General features: G+C 46.8%; 2 protein-coding genes across 3 annotated transcripts in view; one reads left to right on the forward strand and one right to left on the reverse strand.

Moving 5' to 3' along the window:
• Positions 1–17,898, forward strand: part of Egr2 (early growth response 2) — a 79,334-nt gene extending 61,436 nt beyond the window's left edge. Inside the window, exons 2-5 of one of the 2 annotated variants that reach the window (XM_070021017.1) lie at positions 9,513–10,045; positions 10,447–10,552; positions 13,222–13,327; positions 14,617–17,898. In XM_070021017.1, the coding sequence (XP_069877118.1) occupies positions 10,454–10,552; positions 13,222–13,327; positions 14,617–15,869 (1,458 nt within the window). In that variant the 5' untranslated portion in view covers positions 9,513–10,045; positions 10,447–10,453 and the 3' untranslated portion in view covers positions 15,870–17,898. Of the gene's footprint in view, positions 1–9,512; positions 10,046–10,446; positions 10,553–12,839; positions 13,122–13,221; positions 13,328–14,616 lie in introns of those variants that run through there. The other variant, XM_070021018.1, reaches the window with a different exon arrangement.
• Positions 17,899–19,401: 1,503 nt separating this feature from the next.
• Ado (2-aminoethanethiol dioxygenase) lies at positions 19,402–23,706 on the reverse strand. The gene has a single exon (XM_070021020.1). It carries the CDS (start codon positions 23,372–23,374, stop codon positions 22,562–22,564), a length of 813 nt encoding a protein of 270 aa, XP_069877121.1. The 5' UTR covers positions 23,375–23,706; the 3' UTR covers positions 19,402–22,561.
• Between the last annotated feature and the right edge of the window lie 1,097 nt (positions 23,707–24,803).

Genomic DNA, 24,803 nt, shown 5'->3' on the forward strand with positions numbered 1-24,803 from the left:
ACTCCCCACAGGTCTTTAACAACTTTTTGCACATGTTTGATTATATCTACCAGGCTTTCCATGCCATCCAACTTAGTGGTGCATTTGTCTCAACTCTTTCCTAGCATCAACTGTAAGAGACAAGAGACTGTAATTCATTTTTTTTTATTCCCTATAGCTTCTGGCTTAGGCCCTAGTACCTTATCCACCTTAAAAATACTGGACAATTTTTACTCATATTGGTCCATAATTCTAACAGATGGTGTTTTTATAACTGTCAGTGACAATTGTGTGTGTGTGTGTGTGTGTGTGTGTGTGTGTGTGTGTGTGTGTGTACTGGTACTGGGGCTTGAACTCAAGGCCTAGGAGCTATTCCTTAACTTTTTCTCTCAAGGTGGGTTCTCTACCACTTGAGTCACATCTCTGCTTCTAGCTGTTTGGTCATTAATTAGCAATAATAGTCTCATGGATTTTCCTGCCCAGGATGGCTTTGAGTTGTAATCCTTAGAACTCAACCTTCTGAGAAGTTAGGATTACAGGCTATAACCCACTGTACATAGCACTTTATATCTGACAGTTTGAATGTGTTTTAACCATGTCTATAAAGAACTAACTTCTTTCTTTGCAAGCCTATTTTCTCTTCACATCATTTATTGATTTGCATTTGTGTATGTATTTTAAATAACCAGGCTTAATAGTAATTAAGTCAACCTTTTCTTGATTGACTTATTCTTGATTTTCTAAAAATTATATAAATTATAATGTCTTTTCTATAGCTCATATTAAAATACTTACTTGAAATTAAAGTAAATCTACAGGAGTCCCATTAGCATATTCGAAACCAAATGTTGATAATAATGGTATTTACTTACTGAAATTTAGCAGTATTCATTCAAAAACAACATGCAGCCCTAACTGCCTTTGATGAAATAATACAAGTAACTTTAATTAGATAAAAAAGCACAATTTTCTATCTAATTAGGTAGAAAAGCATAATTTCTTTGCCTCTTATTAACTATCTCTTTTCCATTATATCACTGAGAGCAGAGTGTTCATCTGGAAGAATTAATAGAATCCTGGAGACTTACCTGAGATTGAAAAAGGATAAATCACCTTATTTATAAAAGAAGTCCCAGTGGTTGCAGGCTCAGTTAAGTCTTCCTTCAAAGCATAACTCACACATATATCTGAGAATTGACTTGCTCCATCCGTTTGCAAATGACTGGGCAGGAGTAAAATAGCAAACAACATTCAATCAAAAAGATTTCTTGGAAAGTAATTCCTATCAGGATCTTCCTGGGAAAAAGCAGGGCTTGACTTCTTTGCAGAAGGAGAGAGATATCTTTTATATAATATATAATAGTATATATTAATATATATCTTAATGTATCTGCCTCTATCATGACTGGCAATGCCACCTTACATAGAATGTTATACTCCTTGGGCTCTCCATGAGTCCCCAAACTGAGATAATTGACTCATATGGGACCTTACATACCATGAAGACTAATGCCACTGCTTTACAAATGAGGAAGGTAGGCCTCGGTTTGCCAAAGGCAGTGGATCCCTCACCAGGCTTGTTTATTCACCAAATGATGTCTGATCTTTCCTCTATATAAGTGCTATCTGGGGTCCAGGATCTATAGTGATGGCATAGTCTTTGACCCATAGTGTTTATGTTAACTACACATGTAAAAGAACATGAAGCATACAGTGGATTTGTAATTGGGACAAGTGGTGATGACTGGGAAGGAAAGGCTTGTGATGTGAATAAGGACTGGACACAGGATGACCATGTGGTAGGGACCAATCTAGACAAAGGGAAGAGCGAGTGTTCTGAGTGTTCTGAGCTGGGAAAGTGGAAAGTATAAGGGATGGCTGAGCATGGTGAGAAGTAGGAAGAGTTGGGAGATGTGATTGGAGGGATAAGGCAAAGCCTATTCATGTAAAGATTTATAAGTCATGGTAAGATCTGTGAATTCTTCTTAATTACTGGAATGAGAAATCAGTTCATCATCAAAATTAACTTCATTTTCTTTATTGTTATTATTCTTCTTGAGATAATAGGGACTAGGCTTCTGACAGAGACATGTCAGAAATGTCCCAGCCCAAGTACCTGAGAATTTTGCTGCCTCTTGCCAATAATCAATAATTTATCAATAATTTTCTTAAAATGACTTCTGGAAAAGAATGAAAAAGGTAGTGAGTTACCTGTTGGAAAAACAAATTGCAGTGGGGCCAAATAATAATTTTGCGATCGTCTCTAAACACACTGTGGCATAGGTTAAGTGTGGAATAAACAAAACCAAGAAGGTCATCTGTTGCTAAGCTGATGGATATGTCTCCTCCCCTGGTCAGGCTGGTCACCCCAGTTGAGACCCAACCACATTTAAGCTACCCCACACAGATGAGAATCTCTGCTGATTGCACCACACGCTGATAACTCAGAGGGTGGCAATCAGTAAGTCCGGTGCCAGCCTCCCAGAATTGGGACAAATGAGGAGTGGAGGTGATAGCGTTGGGGAAAGTGGGACCCCAATTGCTTTTAGTGACCCAAAGGCCAGGATTTGGCTGGTTGAAGGCTATTGCTTTACTTCATGTTAGCAGTTCTTACCACAGGGAGTTATATGACACAGGGGGACAAAACAGGGTCAGCACACACCTGGGGGAAAAAACACATGACCTAAATGATAACTGGCCATCAGCCATCCAAGTGTCTTCAGGCATTGCACAAGCCTTCACATGCCTGGGGCTTCCCAACCAGCAGTGGAAGCTTCCATTAGATGGATATGGCTTACTCGTTTAGCACTAGAGATCTGGCTGAGTATGCCACCTCTGCCTCTTCTTTGGCTATCTGATCTTAGGTAAGTCACCTGTCCTCTCTGGGACTCACTTGGATTTTCTAAAAAAAGGTGCATATGGCCTTACCAACATTACATGTGAAGTAATGTGAGAGAAAAAGACTTGGAAGGATAGAGTGGCACCCTGAATGTCTTATTTGGCTTTGTAACCAACCTCTGGGAAACATGGGGAATTAGAAGATCCATTAGAGAATTGATTCAGATAGCATATGGGCCAAAAGGCAAAAATGCTGGGGACAGGCTATAGGAGCTGAGATTTTTTTTTTTTGGTCCATGCTGAAAAGGCCGAGGGCTATATTCCAGCCTGTGACTGACTCTTACAACATTGTGACTAACTTCTTTCAGAATTCCTGAGGAGAAAACAAAATAAAATGCATAATGAAGAGGGGGTGGATTCTATCTCTGAAGAATGTCTTGTGAGAGTATTATACTTCAGAATGAGTTACCAAAGCAAGTCTGGTATTCTTTCTCTATGGCCTTAGGAGAGATTCGTACCTGAGTGTGGGTGGCTTGAAGACAGAGGAAGATCTACAAACCTAGTGTTCCCCTTTTTGGTTCATAGAATGAATTCACACGAATTTCCAGGATGTGAGGTTTGTGATGACAGAGTTGTGTCCACTGGTGCTTTCTAAGCACCCCGCATGTTACCTGCATTCCAAAGGTATTTAACAAATATTCACTGACTAGATTAAGGCCTATTGTCAACTTGTAGGGACAGTTAGGAGTGGGATAGGCCCAATTCTCTGTACTCCCTCCCTCCTTGTTTCATCTGGCTACTTATCCATAGTCCCAGCACCTTGAGGGCTGAGCCTATATTACAGCAGTGGCTTCTAGACCTCAAGAGGCTCTGACAAAGTCTCCATATCAGGAATATGCTTGGGTAAGAGGGAGTCAAAAATACTCAGGTTCAGCGAGAGCCAGGCACCTTTTTTCTAATATGTATACGTATTGGCCTTCCTGGTATCATTTTCCATTTATTAGGTAACAGTCCACTCAAGTTGTCATTATTTGGGCACACTTTGGGATGTGAAGCCTGAAATGCAGGGGAAGTCTGGGTCCTGGTAGGATGTATCCATAGGATTTTTTAGTATCAGTTAAGGGGACTAAAACAGTTTTTTAGAGCATGTCTTTGGTGTTTTTTCATGTAACTCAAACAGTGAGAAAGGATCTAAATTGCTCTAGTTACTCTCTCTCTCTCCTTTTTGAAATTTCCATGAGCTGTTGCCTAAATGATTATATTTTTAAAAAGCAAACTCTTTAATTCAAGAAGGCTAAAACTTGCCAGGTCTCCGGGGAGGCACTGGTTGTGTACATACAAGGCCATTGATTGAAACTGTTCTGTGAATCAGTGGTGAGTGTATTGGAACAACAACAGTCTCGCAGGAACAACAGCCCTGGAAAAGAAACACACTTTCTAGCTAATTGTTAGGATTCAAGAAGGAGCAGGACCATGTGCCTAGCCTGTTATTAGCATTAGGAGAAACAGGGCCTGCCAGGGACTAGTTCCAAATGCCTTGTGTCTCTGGCAACAGGCCTATCCCAAGTCCAGATGAAAAGGAGTCTTCAGATCTGGATCACCCACCAATATGAGGAGGGTAAAGAGAATATTTGGAAAGGGTTTGGGGATGTGTCAGCAAGCAAACAGGTTCAATTCAATTATTGACGCTTTGTTCTTGTCCTTAAATCATAAACCTGGCCTCTTTCCCTACCCCAATCTATGTTCACCCCTGCAATCCAGCTATTGCCCTAGGAGACAACATTTCAGTGTACAGTGTCTGTCCTGCTTTTTTGGAATGTGTTCTTAATCCCTTTCTTTTGATTCTTCCTCAACGGCCTGACAAAGAAGCGTTGACACAAGCATTGCTCAGCCCCATCTTACAGATGAGGGAACAGAGGCTGAGAGAAGGCAAGTGGCTTGTCTAGTTTCACAGGCTGGGTATGTAGATACCAAGAGCACAATTGAACAGAGTCAGACTGCTTGGAGGTCACGTCTTGGCACTTCCACTTATTTAGTTTAGTGACCTGGTCTTTCATAACTCAGTTTCCTCATCCTTAAAGTTCAAAGAACAATAATACCTGCTTCATGGGATGGTTGGTAGGTTAAAAGAAATAAGGCATCATAATGAGCAGATGGCTCAGTATTCTCAGTGCCCAATCAATACAATTGTTATTGTTGCTGTTGTTGAGAGCATCACTACTTTGGAGAGGCAAGTGCTGACCCCAATTCCTAATCCAGTGCTTCCCTCCCTACCCCCCTCCCACTATCCAGTTTTGCATCTGGTGCCAGATTCTTGTATCCTCCCTTCAAGTCACCTTCTTCCCCACCCTCCACCTCCACCTTTCTCACCCAAAATAGTGAAGACACAAACTCTCTTCTAAACATTGTGGCTTTGGAAGCTGCTATTTGGTATTTTGGTAGGTGAAAGGGGATGACATAGTGTTAAGAAACATCATCAGCTATGCGGTGAAAAAAAATCCCATGTCTCCAAGTTATTAGCCATAGGTGGTTTCTCCCAACATCAACTACCACCCCCAGATAATGCCATCAGCCCATGGCAGAGGAAGAACTAGAATGGAGGCTCAGGACTCCTTGTCCTTTATCCTTTCTGTATTATCCTATAACCATGATCCAAAGTAGGTGGAGGGAATGAGTCAGGAAGGAGGGGTGACCTAATAGGGACTCCTGTCTTTTCTGATCCTCTCTGCTGGCTGGCCAGCCACCATCTCAGCATCATTTGCTCTGCTGACTGTAGAAGGTGACAGACCATGACTTAAGCTACTAAGAAAGGGGACATCTAAGAATCTCCTTCAGAGGATGCTTTCTGGGGTCCTCATCCTTGTTCTGAAATGCAATCTCTCCCAGAGGAACTGTTTCACATAACAGCAGTGGAAAGGGTAGAATTAGTTAAGAGTATAGATGAGGTAGTGTAAAATCCTTGGATGGCCCAGGCTTCTAACTATTGAGAAAGTATGTGTACTATCTTTATCCAGAACGCCATCCAGAATGGACTATAAACATCTTCTGAGGTCAAAGGACTTACAGAATGTAAAATATGATGGGATAGAAAACAGGTAAGAAGATCACACATGGCCAGTCTTTCCCATGAGCCATACTGAGGCTAGGGATGCCTTTTATAGAGCACTGTCTTATGATGTAGCCAGGCTGGTTTGGAACTTGGAATCTTCCCATCTTAGCCACCTGAGGGCTGGGATTATAGGCATGTACCACCATGTCTGGATCAGATTCTATTATTGTTCCATATCCCCAAACTTCCCGGAAAGAACTACACTATTGTTAAGACTTTTCATCTTTCTGGAAAAAGATGTTACATTAATTATATTACTTTTAATGTCGAACTTGAGCTTCCCAAGCTTAGATGGCATTTTCCACAAAAGTATAGTTTTAAATTACATATCTGTCAGCTATGCCTTCCAGATTCTCTTTTCTCCTCACAACCCAAACATGAAGCACCTCTGAAATGTTATTCTTAGAAGCTGGAACTCAGAGTATGAGGAAACATACCATTAATACTTCATATATCAATCTTTGAAGAACAGCTACTCTTCTGCTTTTGTCTGCTCTGGGTTGCTCTGCATCACATGATGTAATTAAAACAAGGGCATTAGGGACTGAGGGAGCAGAGTCTGTGTTGTAGTTTCGCAAATTGAGCTATGAACCTGGGTAAGCTGTGCATTCTCTCTGCGCCATAATTCCTTCATCTGTAAAACTGGGATAAACAGCTCTGTTTTAAATGGTGATTGTGAGTCTAGTGAGTAACTAGCATTCAATAATGGTAATAAATAGTAGCAAATAATTTTCACTCACTATGTACCAACAGAGTGTTCTATGCAGGCTTTCAGATTTACTGGATTTAATTCTCTAATCAACCCTATAGTCACTTTGTCCACTTTAAAGATGAGAAAACTGAGCCACAGGAAAGTTAGCAAAATTTGGTGAAGAATACACAGCTATGGAGTAGAGTTTGAACCTCTTAAGTTCATCTTAGCATAAGAAATACAGACCAGCCAGGTGCACGTGTGCATGGTTCATACTTATAATCCTTTCTACTCAGGAGGCTGAGATGTGAGGACTGACAGGGCAGGAAAGTCCTTGATTCTTACCTCCAATAAACCACCAAAGAGCTGGAAGTAGAGCTGTGGCTTAAGTTGTAGAGTGCTAGCCTACAGAACAAAATGCTCTCGGATATCACCTAGACCCTGAATTTAAAAAACGAAGAAAAACCAGAGGCCATTCTTACAGAGATTATTCTGTCAACGTATAAAAATGTTTGTTTGTGTTTAAATGCTGTGAGACAATTGCTCTGACAACTAGGTGCACTGACTTGCCTGGATCTTTTGTCAGTATAAAAACAAAGGTTGTTTTGTTTTATTTATTTATTTTTTTGGCAGCACCAAAGTTTAAACTCAAAGGCTCCTGCTTGCTTGAGGCATATCTCTAGCCCTAGAAACAAAACTTGTCTAAGTCTGACATTATTTGGAAGAGGGAAACTTGCTTCCCATACCTGGCACTAGAAGCAGGCTAGCAATATGTACAACAAATAATCAGTGAGTTATCTAGTTATAGTACACATCATTTTTATATAATTATTCATGATAAATTAAATGTATGAGCTGACCGATTGAAAATAGAGAGACGTTAACCGATATGGTTTGGGATGGAGTTTTTTTACTTTGAGCTTTTATGACCAAATTAACAAACTATCACTTACTTATTAACCTGGACTCCAGGTTGATGTGTAACTTGTCTGAAATAACTGTGATAAATGATGCACTATCTTTGATATTTTTATTTCTTCTGGCAATAGAAATCGGAAGGCTGTGCTAACACACACTCTATATTCATTTTAAATAGGACAAAATCCACATTTTATGTCATTTCCTTTGAGAAGCAGCAGTCAACCAAGTCATTTATTTTATTAAGACTGTCACAGAAACACAATACTGATAGCAGCAAGCATATGTATGTTCTCCTTGATGAAACCTTGTTGGCAAGTTCTTACTCATCTGCAGAAGCTGAGTGGTAAGGAAAAAAATACCCTCAAATGTAAAAATTAGAATGCCACTGTCATTAGCCAGAAAAATAAAAATAGCAGAGAAAGAAAGGGGAAAGCCTTAAAGATGAAAATCTCTCTAGAGTGACTCCCAAGGAGGCTGACTATATTGACTACCCTCTGCCCTGATGCACCAGGCATGGAAGGTGACCTGAAGCTTTCCTCCCACACTGACTTTGCTTTCTCCCATCTTGAGGTCTTCCACATGTGCTTTCTCCCTGGAATGCTTGTTGCATGGATCTGCCCCTAATCCCTGAACATCATTTAGATCTCTGCTCAGAGAGATCCTCAGTTCCTCAACTTCCTCCACTCTATAAGATTCTTTGTTCTTTTCTTTCATTGATGCCAAACATCACTGTAATGGTGTAATTGTGTGATGTACTCTATCATTGTGTGATACAAGCTCCAGATGGATGGGAACCAGACCCAGTTCAGAGTACCAGTACCTTCCCAGAGTTTGGTGTAGTACTGAATACATGGTAGATGTTCAGGCAATAAAGAAATTCTTGACCACCTGCTGCTTGGGCCAGCACTGTTGCTCCTACAAAATAAGATTAGTAAGATAAAAATCTTATCTCATTCCGTCAGATTATTACACCATAACACATTTACCAATGACCTATACCAGTTTTCTCAGCATATAGGGGGATCCTTAAGATAGTTAAGCGGTAAGGCAGAGTCAGCTATTGGCCTGATTTCCACTAAAAATGTCATTTGAGTTAGGAATCTATACTCTGTGCCTGTCCTGAGGTAAGGGACATACTGGCATTCCTTTTCACTCTAGTAGTAGTGGAATGGGAGTAAATGCAAATGACATTATAATAGGTAAGTACAGCCTGTTATTCAAGCATCTTTCTTTGTAAGTCTAAATGCAAATGTTGAATTGTTTCTGACTGGTTGCAATCATCTCACTGTGAGTGAGAACTGTAAGAAGAGGACCCCTCCACGGGGGGGGGGGGGGGGGGAAGCTGAACAGTACTCCCATGAACCTCTCCCAAGCTTGTTCCCCATCTTCTATCCCACTCCCAGAAACAAGCTTGCTAAAAAGGGCTTCTCTGCTTTCCTCTTATTTTATAATCTGTGATGCAATTTACTCTGTTAATAACCTTGATGCATTCTTACAGAAATTTGAGTATTCTGACAATACTATTTTTAAGCCCATTTATTTGTTGTGTTTATCAAAACATAAAAGTTCAAATGCTGAAAAGTGCACACCATGGCTCATCTTTGCATTACATTCCCACATTCCCCTTCCCCCTTTTTGCTCCCTGTCCAGAACAGTATCTTCCTCGGTAATCACCTTGGGAGTTTTATATCCCTGCCCTGTTCTCTCACCAATTTTTGCCTCCAGGAAAGAGACTGTGGAGATGGCTTTTCTTAGAACAGTGCCACTAATCGGCTAGTTCTATGCCAACTTGGTTATTCCACCCAGAACACTGGTCTGGAATCCCCAAACTCCAATTCTCCTTACCCCAGAAGGTTCAGATCCACGATAGATCCTTCCCCCAACTTTTAGAAAGCCCTGACCCCAGCTTCCCACACCGCAGAAGTCAGAAGAAAGGAAATGAAATCGACCAAGGTGATGAGTTTCTTTTTCCAGTAGGCGGATCCAGGCTTCCAGTCTTCAAAGAAATGTTCACTGGCTGCACGAGCTTTTCCTGAGTGCCAGACGTAGAGACCCCATGCATGTTACTTGGATTCAGAAGACCTAGTGGCAAGTTTGAACTCGACCAGTTCCCAGCTGCGTGGCTTTAGGCAAGTCACCTTTTAGCTTTCTGAATTTACCTATCCACAAGGGTGGCTGGCTTGAAATGTGGGCTCCTTGATTTTGTTCTACCTTACCTGGAGGTAAGGGTTTGAATTCAAAAAGACACAAAAAGAAGGAAAAAAAAAAGTGACAGGAAGTATCTACTGACCCTTTTCCAGTCGAGGTTCCGGAAAGATCTCCTATGACCTCCTAGGACTGGCCGCAGACATCCTCCCAGCGGCGACGCGCAGCTCCTGTCCACACCCATCCCAGACTCCCCACCGGCGGGACTCCACGAGGCTCTTCGGGCCGGGACGGAGGAAGTCCTCGGAAAGCCTGCAATTCCAGAGCATCTTCCTCTCACCTATCAGCCTTCGGAGCGAAAGGTGGTAGCGACGGGCGTCGCGGTGACCCCTTGTTGCGATCCCCTGCCCGAGTGTCTCGGCCTCCGCGCCTACGGGCCGGGCGCTCCGGCGTCCAGGAGCTCCCCCTCGGGGCGGCGCGCAGCGGCAGCCGGCCGGGTTGGCGGCAGCGCCCGGGCGGGCGAGGGGTGGCTCTGACACTTCGCCCGCCCGCCCGCCCGCCCGCCCACGTGCACCGAGAGGAGCGAAGCCCAGAGTAGTTGCCCGGCCCGCGCCCGCCGCCGGTGGGTGCCTCTCCTCAGAGGCTGGTGCGTGTGGGTGGGGGGGGTCGTAACCCGAGCCCCCACCGCCTGGACCTAACTATATTTGCATAATTTGTTCTCCCCCTCTCTTCCCCCCCCCCCAACACTGTCTTTCGGACTCAGGCTGGAGATGAGAGTCGGACTCCCCTCCGAGGCGTCGTCTTGCCCGTGGTCAGCGCGAGGACCGCGGGAGCCGCCGGAGCGCAGGCGGAGCGGGCTGGCGCACGTGGTAAGAACCCGGCTTTTCTCCCCTCTGCCCTCTTTGAGACGCCCGGCTAAGCTTAGACGCGTTTGCAGCGGATGGATACTGCGCACGGCGCTCCCTTCGCGATTTCTTCGCTTTTCCCTTTTACTAAACACCCCCTCCACCCCCATTTGGTGAGGAGCGCGCGCCACAGGAAACTTTCCCCAAATTTGCTCTGGGCGCTTGAAGTCAGGGAGGTGTCAGGTCCCCGAGAAACTTAACTTTTGCCCCAGGCATGGGGGGGTTAGACGTGGTGCAAGGCTGCCTGCGGCCGCTGACCTCCGCGGCGCGTGGGGCCCGGCCCGAGCCCGAGCGCTCCCGCGGCGCCCGCCACCGCAGGTGAGCGGCGGGAGAGCGTCTGCAGCGCCGCGCTCCCTCCACGGCGTGGCGCCGTGGCTCCTGCCCGCCCGCCTGGGTCTGCTGCCGGCCGGGTCCGCTCCGGGGTAGGAAGCGAGAAAGCGACTATCCGGGCCGACCGAGTTATCCCAGCGCTCTGTCCCCGGTTTCCAAGAGTTCCGTGTGGGCAGTGGCAGGGGGGTAGTTCACAATCTCCCCCCTAGCATCACGGGGCCAAGGTGGCTCCGACGAGCCCCGCTGGGTGGCCCAGGACCCATCTCCCCAGAGGGCCTGGACCGGGCCCGGAGCGATTTGGGTGCGGATTGGGGGGGGGGGGTGCTGGGAGGTAGGAGCGGTGCGTCCAGCGAGCCAAAACTCGCCTCCGTTTCTAAAAAGTTGTATAAAATCGCTTTGAGAATAAGTAGCACGCTTTCTACAGGGGTCAGTTTTAGTGTGCTAGGTTTTTTTTTTTTTTCCTTTTAAATTAGCTCGCGGAGGGCAATGCCTGGGGAGCGAGGGCGGGTCAGAACGTGCTGGGGGTCTCTTTGGGCTGTCACTTCGGAGGGCTCCCGGCTTTTTGGCAAGGGAGTGGTAGAACCTTCTTTCGAGTGTGTGTTCTACAGTCGGGCTTGGGGACGGGTAGGGTGTACCCCTAGTACGTGCGATCGCGGGGATCAAGGGGCTGGAGGCGAGAGGTACTGCAGGTGAGGACGGTGGCGTCTCCACAAAGCGTCCTGTCTGGCGAGCGCTCTGCCACCCGCGGATTCTGTCGGCGAGGCGGGCGCACAGGCGCGCTGTCAACCGGGAGGGGTGTGTGTGTGTGTGTGTGTAGCGTAAGGTGTGAGTGGGTGTGTGAAGAGGGTAGCGGAGGAGGGAGTGTGCATAGCGGAAGTGGAGCGTGTGTATGTGTGTGTGTGTGGCGGGCCCAGGGTGAGTGTCCAAGCCTCCATCTGGACGCCCCCACGCAGCCGTCCGCCCCAACACGCCGGGAAGGGCGCCCGCTTCGCGCAGCAGCTGAAGGGGGGCGGGGAGCGCGCGGGCAGTGGAAGAGGGTGTTTTCGGGCTGAGGATTTCTCTCGAAGTTCCTGCAGTTATTCTGCTCTTCCTTGGGGGGGGGGTGGAGAGTTTGTCCCCTACTCCCCCCTCCCCCACCACGAGGATTTCCCAACCCCCTCCCCTCAAGTGCCCAAAATACTTAAACAAATAACTCCATCCAGTTCCGTTTTCGCTCCTGTATAAATAGAACAGACTTTCCAAAAAAGCAATACCGCATTCACTCTGATCACCAGCCCCTTCTTTCCACCAAGTAATTCAGAAAAAAAGCAGTCCGCTTCCGCGAACGCGTGTCGCTTTTCTTCTTCTTCTTTTTTTTTTTTTTTTTTTCATTGCCTTCTTTTGCTTGTGGTTTTGAGCTGCCAAGAAAGTGAGTCGGGGTTTGAGTGTAGTGTCTCGGCTCCGCTCGGTTTCTTTCCGAAGTTTAATTTTCCGGAATGGCTCCCAAACAAGGGCTGGGGAGGCGGAGCCGCCGGCACCGGATCTTCGCCTTTTTTGGAAAGTCCCGGAGAACCGGAATTCCTCCCCGCCCCGGGGAGGCCGAGCCGCGATCTCGACTCCGCTCCCTCTTCAGCCGTAGCCAAAGCGGGGTCGGTGGCGCGCCCCCCTCCCTGCTGCGCGCCGGGACCTCCACCCCCGCGCCCCGGGCGCGGCTCAGCTCGTGCGCCCCGGACCCTCGTGGGTTTCCAGAGGCAGCGAACCGGTAGTTGGCGTGCCCGGCGGAGCCCGCGCGGCCGTGCCCGTATGCAAATAGGCCATGTGACGGCAAGAGCCTCCTGGCCCAGCCCTGTTCCTCAGTCCATATATGGGCAGCGACGTCACGGGCATTGAAGACCTGCCCATAAATACTTAGAGCAACACTTTCCGACTGAGAGAGCAGCAATTGATTAATAGCTCGGCGAAGGGACACACTGACTGTTATAATAACACTACACCGGCAACTCCAGGCTTTCCACAGCAGAGAGAGTCAGTGACAAATAGCTCATTTTTTTCTTTAAAAAATCATAAAACCAGCAACTTGTTTGCTAGTTTTATTTGTTGGATTTTTTTCTTTTCTTTCTTTTTTTCTTTTTGGTGTGTGGTGGTTATTTCTAAGTGTGGAGGGTAAAAGGAGATACCAGACTCAGTCCAACCCCTCTCCAAAACGGCTTCTCTGGCACTCCAGGTAGCAAGGGAGTTGGGACTCCAAGTTGTGCGAGGAGCAAATGATGACCGCCAAGGCCGTAGACAAAATCCCAGTAACTCTCAGTGGTTTTGTGCACCAGCTGCCTGACATCTACCCGGTGGAGGACCTTGCCGCCACGTCGGTGACCATCTTCCCCAATGCCGAACTGGGAGGCCCTTTTGACCAGATGAACGGAGTGGCTGGAGGTAAGCCCCGCGTCCTCTTCACCGGCCGGGAATCGCAGGACTTGGAGGTCGTGGGTAGGGGAGCAGTGGTTGTGCGGGACTGGGCGATCAGGATTGGGGATCCGGGTGGACTGGTTGACTGCCCTGTAAGTCAGGACTGGGGGGTGCTGCCCAAGACAACCGAGACCAGAGTGCTAAGGGTGGGCGCTCTGGCGGATGCACCAAGTCACCAAATGAACTGGTGTGCGTGCGCTCTGGCGCGCAGAAATACGGGTGGAACGGGCGCCTTTCGGCTTCGGGGCAGGCTCCGGCCCTTCGGCCGGTCTCAGTGCGACCTCTCCCCGCCCTGGGACGGAGGCAAAGCTTTGGTAAAGTTCGGGGTTCCCAGTGAGAGAGTTGTATCGGAAGAGCAGAGCGGCCGAGAAGCGACCGGCCGCTCGCTCGGGGCAGAGCCTCCCCGGGCAGGTCTCGGAGCGCGCGCTGCGCGGGGAGACGCGCCTCCACCTGCGCTTCGCCCGCAGGACACCGGCCTGGGCGGGCGGGCAGAGGCAGGGAGGTGGTAGAGGGGGCCGAACCACAGCGGCAAGCAGCCCCCGGATTGCCGAGGGAGGCCCGCGGCTGCCCCGGAGGCGCGGGTTTCCTTGGCGATGCTGTACAAAGTAGTCTCCAGCAGCCCCCGCGCCTTGCTCGAGCCCAGTCACCGTACTCGGGCTGGGGCGGAAACGCGCGGGCAAGGCTGAGGATAGGAGGAAGGAAAGGAAACCCAGAGACTCCTGCCTCCGCAGACCCCATTCCCTCTGTCAGCCCTCCTCGGGAGTAAAAGCCTCAGCGATGGGGAGAAGGCAAGGAAATAGGAGCTGTAGGGAAACCACACATCTCCTTTCTCGGATTGCCCTATTCCCGGGGCTGAAACCTTCGCCATACTGTTTGGGATTGGTCGTGGGACAATCAGGCCGAGGAGTGGAAGAGAAGTTTCAGGCAGATGGGACATTTTAAAATACTGTTTTTTTTTAGGTTTTTTTTTTTTTTTGCGATTCGTGGGTGTTGTTTTTGGGGACTAGAGCCACGGGTGGCTGTGGAGGCAGGAGGTCGGTAGGAACTTGGGATGCCTTCTTGGGGGTAGTTCTTGAGGCCCACAGTGGGGTTAGTCTCGTGCTGCTGTCTCTAGCCCTCAGTTTCCCCACCTGTTGGACTTTTGTCCCGGCTCTTTGGTGCTGGAACTTGAGAATGGACCCATGGGAGAGGGAGTGAGAAAAGATTCTTGGCTGTATTCTCACAGTCCCACCTCCATTCTGCCTTTCCTTCCCTAGATGGCATGATCAACATTGACATGACAGGAGAGAAGAGGTCCTTGGATCTCCCATATCCTAGCGGCTTTGCTCCTGTCTCGGCACCCAGAAACCAGACCTTCACTTACATGGGCAAGTTCTCCATTGACCCCCAGTACCCTGGTGCCAGCTGTTACCCGGAAGGCATCATCAATATCGTGAGTGCAGGCATCCTGCAAGGGGTCACCTCCCCGGCTTCAACCACAGCCTCATCCAGCGTCACCTCCGCCTCCCCCAACCCATTGGCCACAGGACCTCTGGGTGTGTGCACCATGTCCCAGACACAGCCTGACCTGGACCATCTCTACTCTCCACCACCACCTCCTCCTCCTTATTCGGGCTGTACTGGAGACCTCTACCAGGACCCCTCTGCGTTCCTGTCAGCAGCCAACACCTCCAACTCTTCTTCTCTGGCTTACCCACCACCTCCTTCCTATCCGTCCCCCAAGCCAGCCACGGACCCAGGTCTCTTCCCCATGATCCCAGACTATCCTGGATTTTTTCCATCTCAGTGCCAGAGAGACCTACACAGTGCCGCTGGCCCAGATCGAAAGCCCTTTCCTTGCCCCCTGGACTCCCTGCGGGTCCCCCCTCCACTTACTCCACTCTCTACCATCCGTAACTTTACCCTGGGGGGGCCCAGTGCTGGGGTCACTGGATCAGGAGCCAGTGGAGGCAATGAGGGACCTCGGCTGCCTAGTAGCAGCTCTGCAGTAGCTGCTGCAGCGGCCTATAATCCACACCACCTGCCTCTGCGGCCCATCCTGAGGCCTCGAAAATACCCCAACAGACCCAGCAAGACACCAGTGCATGAGAGGCCCTACCCGTGCCCAGCAGAAGGCTGTGACCGGCGTTTCTCGCGCTCAGATGAGCTGACAAGGCACATCCGAATCCACACAGGACATAAGCCCTTCCAGTGTCGGATTTGCATGCGCAACTTCAGCCGTAGTGACCACCTCACTACGCACATCCGTACACACACGGGTGAGAAGCCCTTTGCCTGTGACTACTGTGGCCGCAAGTTTGCCCGGAGTGACGAAAGGAAGCGTCACACCAAGATCCACCTGAGACAGAAGGAGAGGAAAGGCAGTGCCCCTTCCTCATCGGTGCCAGCCCCCTCTTCAGCCTCTTGCACGGCCGTCTCACAGGCTGGTGGCAGCCTATGCAGCAGCAACAACAGCACTATCGGTGGAGGGCCGCTTGCCCCATGCTCCTCTCGGACCCGAACACCTTGAGAGGAAAATCAAGTTGACACACCAGTTCCTCAAGGCCCCCAAAGGCATTTCGTCCACTCCAGCTGCATGACAAACACTACCACCCTTCCCTGCTCCCCTTCCATTTGGTGGGCAAAGGGCCTTGGTAGAACCCAGTCAGTCCTGCCCTTCTTTCCTTTAGAAACAGGTCTTTCCTAAAATTTAGCACATTTTGGTGAGCTGACTGTCACCCCAAGGCAATAGGGAGGAGTCCCAGAAGGAGGTTGAGTGAGAGCCCTTGGCCTACAGGGCTTGAGGCCTGACCCCTGCTTTCAAGGGTTGTTTGACTAGGTTTTACTGCACCATCCTCTTTCCTTGACTGGAGACATTTTCTACAATAAGTTGGGAGAGGCTGATCCTTTAAAATTGGGACAGCAAAAAGATAAGGAAAACTATTGTGCACTTTATGGCTTGGGACTGATTCAGGGGATGGTGTACAGCGAACATTGAGCAAATGGCCTTTATGCCGCATTCTGTGGCCCCAGAACCAGCTTATCTAGTCGTCTCAACCCTTAAAGCAATATGTATTATAAACCCAGAGAACAGAAGTGCAATGTGATGGAGGGGACATAGCAATATTTGCTCCTTTTGTTGAGTTTTGTATAGACTATTTTTTTCAGTGTATATCCACTCAGATTTTGTGTATTTTTTGATGTGCACTGTTCTCCAAGTTCTGAATATTTGGGAAAAAATGTAAAGCATTTATGATCTCTTGAAGTGAGTCAGAGGTTAACTTATTTAAAGGGGGATGTACATATATATGTTCTCTGAAACTAGGATGCATGCAAATGTGTTGGAAGTGTCCTTGGTGCCTTGTGTGATGTAGACAATGTTACAGGGTCTGCATGTAAATGGGTTGCCTTACTATGGAAAAATAATCACTCCTTGGGTTAAGTATGGCTGTATATTTCTGCCTATTAATATTTGGAATTTTTTTAGAAAGTATATTTTTGTATGCGCTGTTTTGTGACTTAAAAGTGTTACCTTTGTAGTCAAATTTCAGATAAGAAAATGTACATGTTACTGGAGCTGATTTGTTTGGCTATTAGCTCAATAGTTGTGGAAAAACAAGTGATCTATTCTAATGCTAAACCACTAACTAGAGTTCAGATAATGGTTTATGACTATAGTGTAAATAAATACTTTTCAACAATATTTTTGTTTCAGAAATCATTTATGAAATGTTTACTAGGTGGGAATTAAGTCATTTAGCACTTGTGGAATTATTGAAAACAAAACAGCACTAAGTATCAATGGGCTAGAGCTTTGGACTAAGATAAGACCACCAAGTTTTCTTTGCTATTCTCCACAGTAATCTCCATTCATGATCAAACACTAGTTAGTGTTTTGGGGATTTCCCCCCATGCATTAGTGTAAAAATAGGGAGGTGTTGTTTTGACTCATTGTTCCGTCCTCTTTAACAGCCTATATAGTTTCTGTCTGCTCCTGAGTGGGCTTTGGAGAATACTTACAAACAAGTGCCCACTCGGAGACTACATATTTGCAACTGCATTCAGAACTCTGACCAGTGTCTGGGACTCAAGGAGGTGGCTTTGTGGAATATGTGGTGGTCTGGTTGAGCTGGGAATTTGTGTCAGGCTCCAGTATCAATCTCATGACTACAAAAAAACTTTTTGAAAGCACTATCACCACTTCATATCAAAAAATGCTCTCCAACATTGCTGATGGCAGCACTCATGGGTTACCATAGTAAGTACCTCAGGACTCATCTCTCTCTGGTCCTCACTTCACATTTATTTAGAAGAATCATTCATCAGTGATTTGGTGGATCTACAAGTGACTATAAAAATAGCTAGTTTGTTATTAAGACAGGTGTTCTCCAGCCTTGAAAAAAATCTTAAGAGGCAAATGTATAAATAAAATCCTCCCTTGACAGTGGATAACGGTTTGCAAACAAAATACACTCTGACGGTTAATTTTACTGGAAGCCTTTTGCAATTTTAAAATAAACTCATCATTTTCCCAAATTACTAATCTACCCACTTTTTTTTATCCTATAGGGAACAAATAGATCATATGCCTGTGACATTATAATCTTTACTCCAAAATCTGGATCTAAGTATCTTAATATTCCATGCTTCTTAAGCAGATTCCTATGTTGAACCACTGTTCCACAACATCTGAGAAAATCTCTTCATCTGCTTGTAGTTTTATCAGTGTTGGCATTGCCTGGATGTGGCAGATAATTTTGAGTCTGTATTTCAGTAGCATGGACAGGGACAGTTACTCACCTGTTGCCCTCAGCACTGGAATTTGAGAATTTATGGAGTTAATGAAGCCCTTCCTTAAAACTACAGTATTTCAGAACTTGAGTGCCAAGATTTTTTTCCATTACATATTACCCTGCTTAACCAGTTTTGGTAAGTATAAAAATATTAGTTTGATAATTGTTTCTAACAAATACTCCTTTCCAAGATTTTGTATTAAAATATGGTATGCCCAAGTTTTGAACAATATGTAACCAACCATCTTCTCAAAGCATGATTTCAGGCTGTTTTTAAAATCAAGATTATAGAAACCATTGTTTACAAAGTAGTAAACTAGGCAGCTTTAAAAGTAAGTTTGAAAACATTTTAATGGAATCTGGTTGCACCATCACTTTGACGTTGGCTTGCTGAAGTAGCAGTAACATCTACTGCAAGGAAGACCAAACTTTTAGTGTTTCTTCAGGACCGACCTTGGTTTTTACTCCTGGATTTCAACATGCTAGAACAGTACCTTTAAAGTTCTCTGCTTAAAATATTCAGCCACTTCAAAGGCATTTGTTTTTACTTTGCTCAAGAAATAAATGGGCATCAAGTTTGTTGTTCTTCGAACCTTACCTGTGCTTTATAGGGTATTATAGATACCTCCGTTACTGTTGATTTGTATTAAGAAAGTAACTGCTGGAGAATTAACTCCTTAAAAATGTATAATACTTTTGAGATGGCTCTATTCATAAACAGGTTAATTAAAGTTAAACTTAAATGTTCATCAACTATGCTATTTAACAGTATCTTTACTGCTGAGATTAAGGCAATTTTTCATATATTAAAAATTGCTGCTGTTAATATCTAACTTTTCAATATGTTTTGTGTGTATATGTGTGTGTGGAGGAAGGATGGTCGGCATCTACAGATACTTACATGCCAAACAACAAATACATAAATTCTATAAAAGGAAAATCAAGAGCAGAACGAAATAGTCAAGTCTTTAAGGCACTTCCTTTTTTAAAAGACAAAAATTATTTTGTTTTCTTGTAGTAATTTTCTTTTGGTTAAATCTGAGTTTTGTTACAGCAAAATAATGTGTTTATACATTAGTTTCTGGTATTTTTAGTCATTCTGTTTCACAGCACCAGTCCTAAGTTTGTACTATTTCTTGGACTTTAGAAATCTACAAACCACTTTTATTACAATATAATCCCATAGTTTAAGCTGAAGTTTTAATAGTGATCAAAACACTGTAAAAAGGAATGCCTTCTACATTCTTCAATAACAAGATTTCTCTTAAGTAATTTTAAACACATCTTTATTTTCTATAAACACACTGATTTTAATGGGAAATGTAAACCTGGATTCAAAGATTCAGTATCATTAAAAGTTTCTTCTATGCTGGTGGGAGCCTCAGTACAATGGAACTGAGCAGCTTCCCAGGATCCCGAGTTCTGAATACAGACCGGCAGTTGCAGGAGTAACTGCTCTCAGGACAGAATTGAATAGCAATGGGAAAAGGTCTGAATTAAAGATACATCGCTTCTTCGCTGGGCCACAGTATTAAAACACACAAGATCCAGAAATCATTTGCAACAGAGGAGCAATCAGAGAAGCCAAGACTAAGGCACCTATAAGGTGACAATAGAAGGTGGGAAAACAAAACGTACACGTTTTGGGAGAAGGGCTATTCATGCTGAAAGCTCAGGAAACTTACTCTTATTAATAAAACACATTGCTTAAAAAGCAGACTATCATTTTCTTTAATAAACACCATTTGTCAAACCATCAAATCAAGCTTAATAATAATCATTTCTGAAAGTAGTATATATGTAGGTACACAAAATTTCATATTGATATAACTGGTCACTGATACAGTTAGAAAACTTAAAAGCTTCAGAAGTATTTAGACAATTTCTCATCCATGAGAGGCAATTATTGCATTTATTATTCAACAGAAAAGTAATACCATTGTGCTCATTAGTCTTTCCTATGGGAAGGTAACTTCTATCCTATAGCCGTTACTAAAACAATCTGCCTTTCAGGACTACATGAAAACACAATAGCAGCAACATCAAGTCAGTTATGACTAATAGTTTATGCATAGAGGTGAGGTTTTTTTCTTCTGCATTTTGTCTTTGTTATGAGCATATTCTCTCAGCATGTGTTCATTAAAACAAGTTATTTTGTTTACAACATTTACTCAATGAATCAAAAATTTCACTGTTCTTACTGATCTAGATCCAAAAGATATCACATTGTTTTCTCAGTCAATCTTTTGAAAAGCACCTAGTTTTCTTCTAAATTGCTTATAATTGAAAACTTTATACTTTTTGGTTTCTTGGTAATAAAGTCCTTAGTAATTCTTTTATTACTAACCTGTTTTCAAGATGAGTTTCTATAAAGTAGTTTAATATACTTTGTATTATACCACATTTACATTAAATAATTTTTGCACATCAACAATGTAATTCCAAAACACACACAATCATTGCTGTGCTGTGAAAAAAAACTTGTGAGGCTAAGAAAATCATTTGTCTATCACCACTGGTTTTCAAAGTGAATGGCAGGCTGAGCTGCTTCACACTGTCTCCAAGGAATTTTAAACTACACAATGTGAAACTACCATTTTAGCAACCCTGAACAAAATTAATGAATCATGCCTGTGTTATATGTTACAACAGGGTTTAGTAGCATGTTATGTGGAGTAAGTTACTTTTTTTTTTTTAAAGATCATTCTCCATGGGTTTGCTCCTTCATACTATTAAAAATGGAATAAATACTCCTAAACCCTGCCCTCCATAACACAGAGGCAAAGCACATATTGGTTTCCCAGTCAACACTTTCCACCAGTAATAGTAAATCTCCCTTTTACAAATATTAGAACTACTGCCACTGGGGCAAGTCAATCAAGAGGGCTTAGACGACAGCTGGCCAAATTTTAGTGTGTTTATTTCTACAGTTTGTTCTCATGAAAAGTTTTGTGAAAAAAAGGAATCCTATAAATAGTAAAAAGGGGAAACAGTGCTCCAAATGGTGTCAATACACTTGTAAACAAGGTAAAGTTGCTCAGCCTAGGGAAAGGACAGAAATAAAACAAAAGTATAGATAGCACAACTGTTCATTCCAAGAGTTCAAAGTGGGAAGTGTTTAATCCCAAATTTTGGAGCTCTAAAATAGCTAATAGCTAATGCTCAAGTTTTCTGGCCTAGATTACCTGTATCTATTGAAAACTTGTCATTGGAGCCAGCATTGGTTCTCTGAGAGAGAAGCTGAGATAACATCACTAGCAATTCAGCTGGAAACACAGCCCCTCTGAGTGCTAGAGTTCTTGAAAAAACATGAAACAGCCATCAACATAATTTTTCTACCTTTTTACAGGTAGATATTGGAAGTAGCAGGTGTAGAATTCAACAGCTTGGCTAAGAGTCTTACATTCAATTATTTGGAAGCATAGCAGATTCAGCCCCTCTGAATCTTCTTGTTAGAATGGCCCTAACACCTCTTAAAGTATATTAAGACAAAGGAAACGAGACTTGAGGATAATAGTTTTTGCATTAATGGTGAATCTACAACCAAAGGGGAAAAAAATATTTCAACGGGCAAATTTGGACTCCAGACTCCTGGGGACGATAAGCTGTAAGGAATCAGCTCCCACTGAAATAGGAAGGTGTTGGTTTCTTAGTAGACACCACCTGAATAACCAGATGTTATAGGATCGAAGGAGGAAAAATTACAAACTTTATCCTCGACATGCATAGTTAAGTCTTGGGGGTGATCCCCAAACTGGAAAAGATGACTTAATTTTCATAGGGAATTAGGATAGTGAGGGTATCTCACTTTTTAAAAAGTAGCTTACATGGCAACCCAGTTTTTACCAATGAACTGAAAACTAAAACAATCCAAACTACTGGGTCATGCACAGTAATAAGTTAAAAGGTCGAAAGGGCAGGGAGAAGAAAGCAATCCCTATTTAGTGAAAGGTGTGTGTGGGGAGGGGGAGAGGGCACCACTTAATGTATTGGTACAGTATGGAAAACAGGGGAAGAATATTTTCATTATGGCTTGAGATGGAAGCGCTTCGGAGAGTTCCTTGCCCAACTCCCCCCAATCAAAGCTTTGATGGCAGCTGACAGTACCCAAAACAACCCTGCCTCCTCCTGCCCACCCTGACCCTATAACCAGTCCTGTCACTCTAGCTTCGAGAGGCTGCTGAGGAAGCTGGGCTATCCCTGTCCCTCCAGGAGGATCCAACACCCAGGCTAGAGGGCAGAGGGAGCAGAAGGAAGTAAGGGAGTGTGGGGAGGGGAAAAAAGGAGGGGGAGGGAGAGATAGAGAGAGACAGAGAGCGCGTACGAGATCGGGAGAAGGGGAGAGCCCTTGTGGCGGGGTGGTGGGCAGTCAGGCCCTGATCCGGGGCAGGGGACATCTTCAGCCCACCGCGCCCAGGGGCCGGTGGCTTCAGGGCAGGACCTTAGGCCCTGGATAGGGCTCTCCCTCGCACCAGAAGTCATCGGCCTGCGGGGTCTCGAGGAGCCACACTTCTCGAGGCAGGTCACTGGTCGAGCCGGAGGCCCCTCTGGGCCGGATGGGCTCCAGCACCCGGTAATAGTGGCAGTCTCGGCCGTCATCTGGGTCGTAGGGCGGAGCCAGGATGTCCAGGAAGGCGGCGGGCCCGTCCACCGCGTCGATCTGGTGTAGGTTGTCCCGGTACGGCGTGAGGACGCAGGGGCCGCTGGCCTCGGTGTACTCGCCCTGGGAGCGCAGGACTCCCGGCCGCACGGCCTCCCGCTCTTTGGCTTGCAGCGGCGGCTCGAACTGCTGCTCGGGCGGCGGAGCCCGCGGCCGCTGCCCGCCGCCCGCCTCCAGCTTGTCCATGCAGCTGATGCGCACGGTGCCGTACAGCACCTTGAGCATGCCGTGCATGCCCGGGTGGTCGTGCAGCGGGATGGAGGTGCCGCTCTTGAGCAGGAACACGCCGAGGCTGAAGCCGTCCGTCTCGTAGATGTGCATGTAGGTGACCGGCGGGTGGCTGGGCGGCAGGGGCTGCAGCGTGGCCTTGCGCGGGGCAATGTTCAGGTCTTCGGCGCGGACCTGGGTCAGCAGGTTCTTCAGCTTGCTCAGGTTCTCCGGGAAACCAGGAGGCATCGGCACCTCGGCACCCGAGGCCGCGCCGCGGTCGGAAGAGCCGCGGCCGCCCCCGCTGCCCCGGAAGGTGAGGCAAGCCTGGCGGGCTATCCGTTGGATTAAGGAAGCCATGTTGTCTCGGGGCATGCTCGGTGGATCGTCCGCGAGCCGGGGCCGGCCCCCTCCTTTCCTCCGCCCCTTGCGGTCCCCGGCGGCCGCCACGGCTGCCCGCAGCCCCTGGGACGTTAGGCGGGAGGCCCAGTAACTACCGGCCCGTCCGGCGCGCGGCGCCGCCGCCGCCAACTTCAGCAGCCACGAGTCTGTCGCAGGCCGACGCGCCGAGCTGGCGTCCTCCCCCCGAGCGCGCAGGCGCACGGCTCACGGCCCGCACTCACGCTCCGAGAAGCAGGTACCGGTGGTGCAGACGGTGCCAAACTTGGCTTTAAACCCGGCGCTCCATTCATGCGGCCCGCACCTACTACGGCCGCAGGGCGTTCCGGAAGCCGCGTGGAGCATGCTGGGACTTGTAGTCCACCGTTCCGACCGAGCGCTGACCCGCGCTGTCGTGGCTGACTGGAAAAGACCCATGACATGACATCCGTTGAGCATAAAGCGACCTTACCCGCCGGCTCTCCCCTTAAGATACCAAAGTAATTTTTTTGGTTTGACAAGTGGTGTTTGGGAAGTACATGAGATTTAGCCGCTTGACTACAACTCCCGGCGACCCCCGTGTCTTGGGTTGCGCACTTCCGGCAGCTGGCCGGTGGCGTGGATAGAGCCTTCAGCTGCAGGCGCTGGGCCTGGGGGTCGTTGGCCTTCCGGCGCCGCTGGCTAGAGGTCGGAGCGGGGTCGCTTTCTTTGCCCTTGCTCCGGGGAAGACGGGAGGCTGTGGATTCCACCTGAAGTTGCACGTAGCCGCCCGGGTAGCATGGGTCAGCCGCTGGGATTTCAGAAAGCGCTTTCGTCACCCGAGCATCTCCGGAGGTGGGGGGGGGGGGGTGGGATGCAGGGGGGTCCAGCGGTCACCAGCACCGCCTGCGCCGGCTGGGGTTGGCGTCTGGGCCCAGGAAGCTGCTCTGGTTCTGCAGGGGAGCAGTCCCTTCCTGGGAGTGTTCGAGGATCCCCAGGCTCTCTTAGAATAAGGGTTCCTGAACCCTGGTTGGCCCTTGAGGCGAAGCCTGTGTCAGAAGCTCTTAAAAATAATAGATTCCGTACAGCCGTGGAGCGATGGATGCAGTCGGTGACGCGGATCCCTTCCTGCAGAAGCTGCATGGAGTACTTTCCGCAGGGGCATTTTACTTCGGGAAGTGCCTGCTTTTGACCGAAGAAGATGAAGAAGAAGGCTTGAAAAGCAAGACACTAGATATCATGACTTCAGATTTAATCCCCCCTTGGATTTCCAGCGCTAAACATGAGCTTTGTGTACATTTTGTAACCAGTGATTTACTGAAATCCCTTCTTGTTAAAATAGGCATCCGTTTTTAGTGGGTTATGTAATCTCGCTAATGAGGACTCACAGTGCCGCAGACTCTACTTGTGTGAAGTGCATTATGTAATGAACGTTATAACGTTTAAT

This window comes from Dipodomys merriami, unplaced genomic scaffold, assembly GCF_024711535.1.
Source record: "Dipodomys merriami isolate MVZ:Mamm:240054 unplaced genomic scaffold, mDipMer1.0.p SCAF_14, whole genome shotgun sequence".
In the NCBI taxonomy this organism is placed as follows: Eukaryota; Metazoa; Chordata; class Mammalia; order Rodentia; family Heteromyidae; genus Dipodomys; species Dipodomys merriami.

What these genes read in the sequence shown, in the direction of transcription:
- Ado (XM_070021020.1), bottom strand. Translation starts at nt 23,374, where the DNA reads ATGCCCCGAGACAACATGGCTTCCTTAATCCAACGGATAGCCCGCCAG.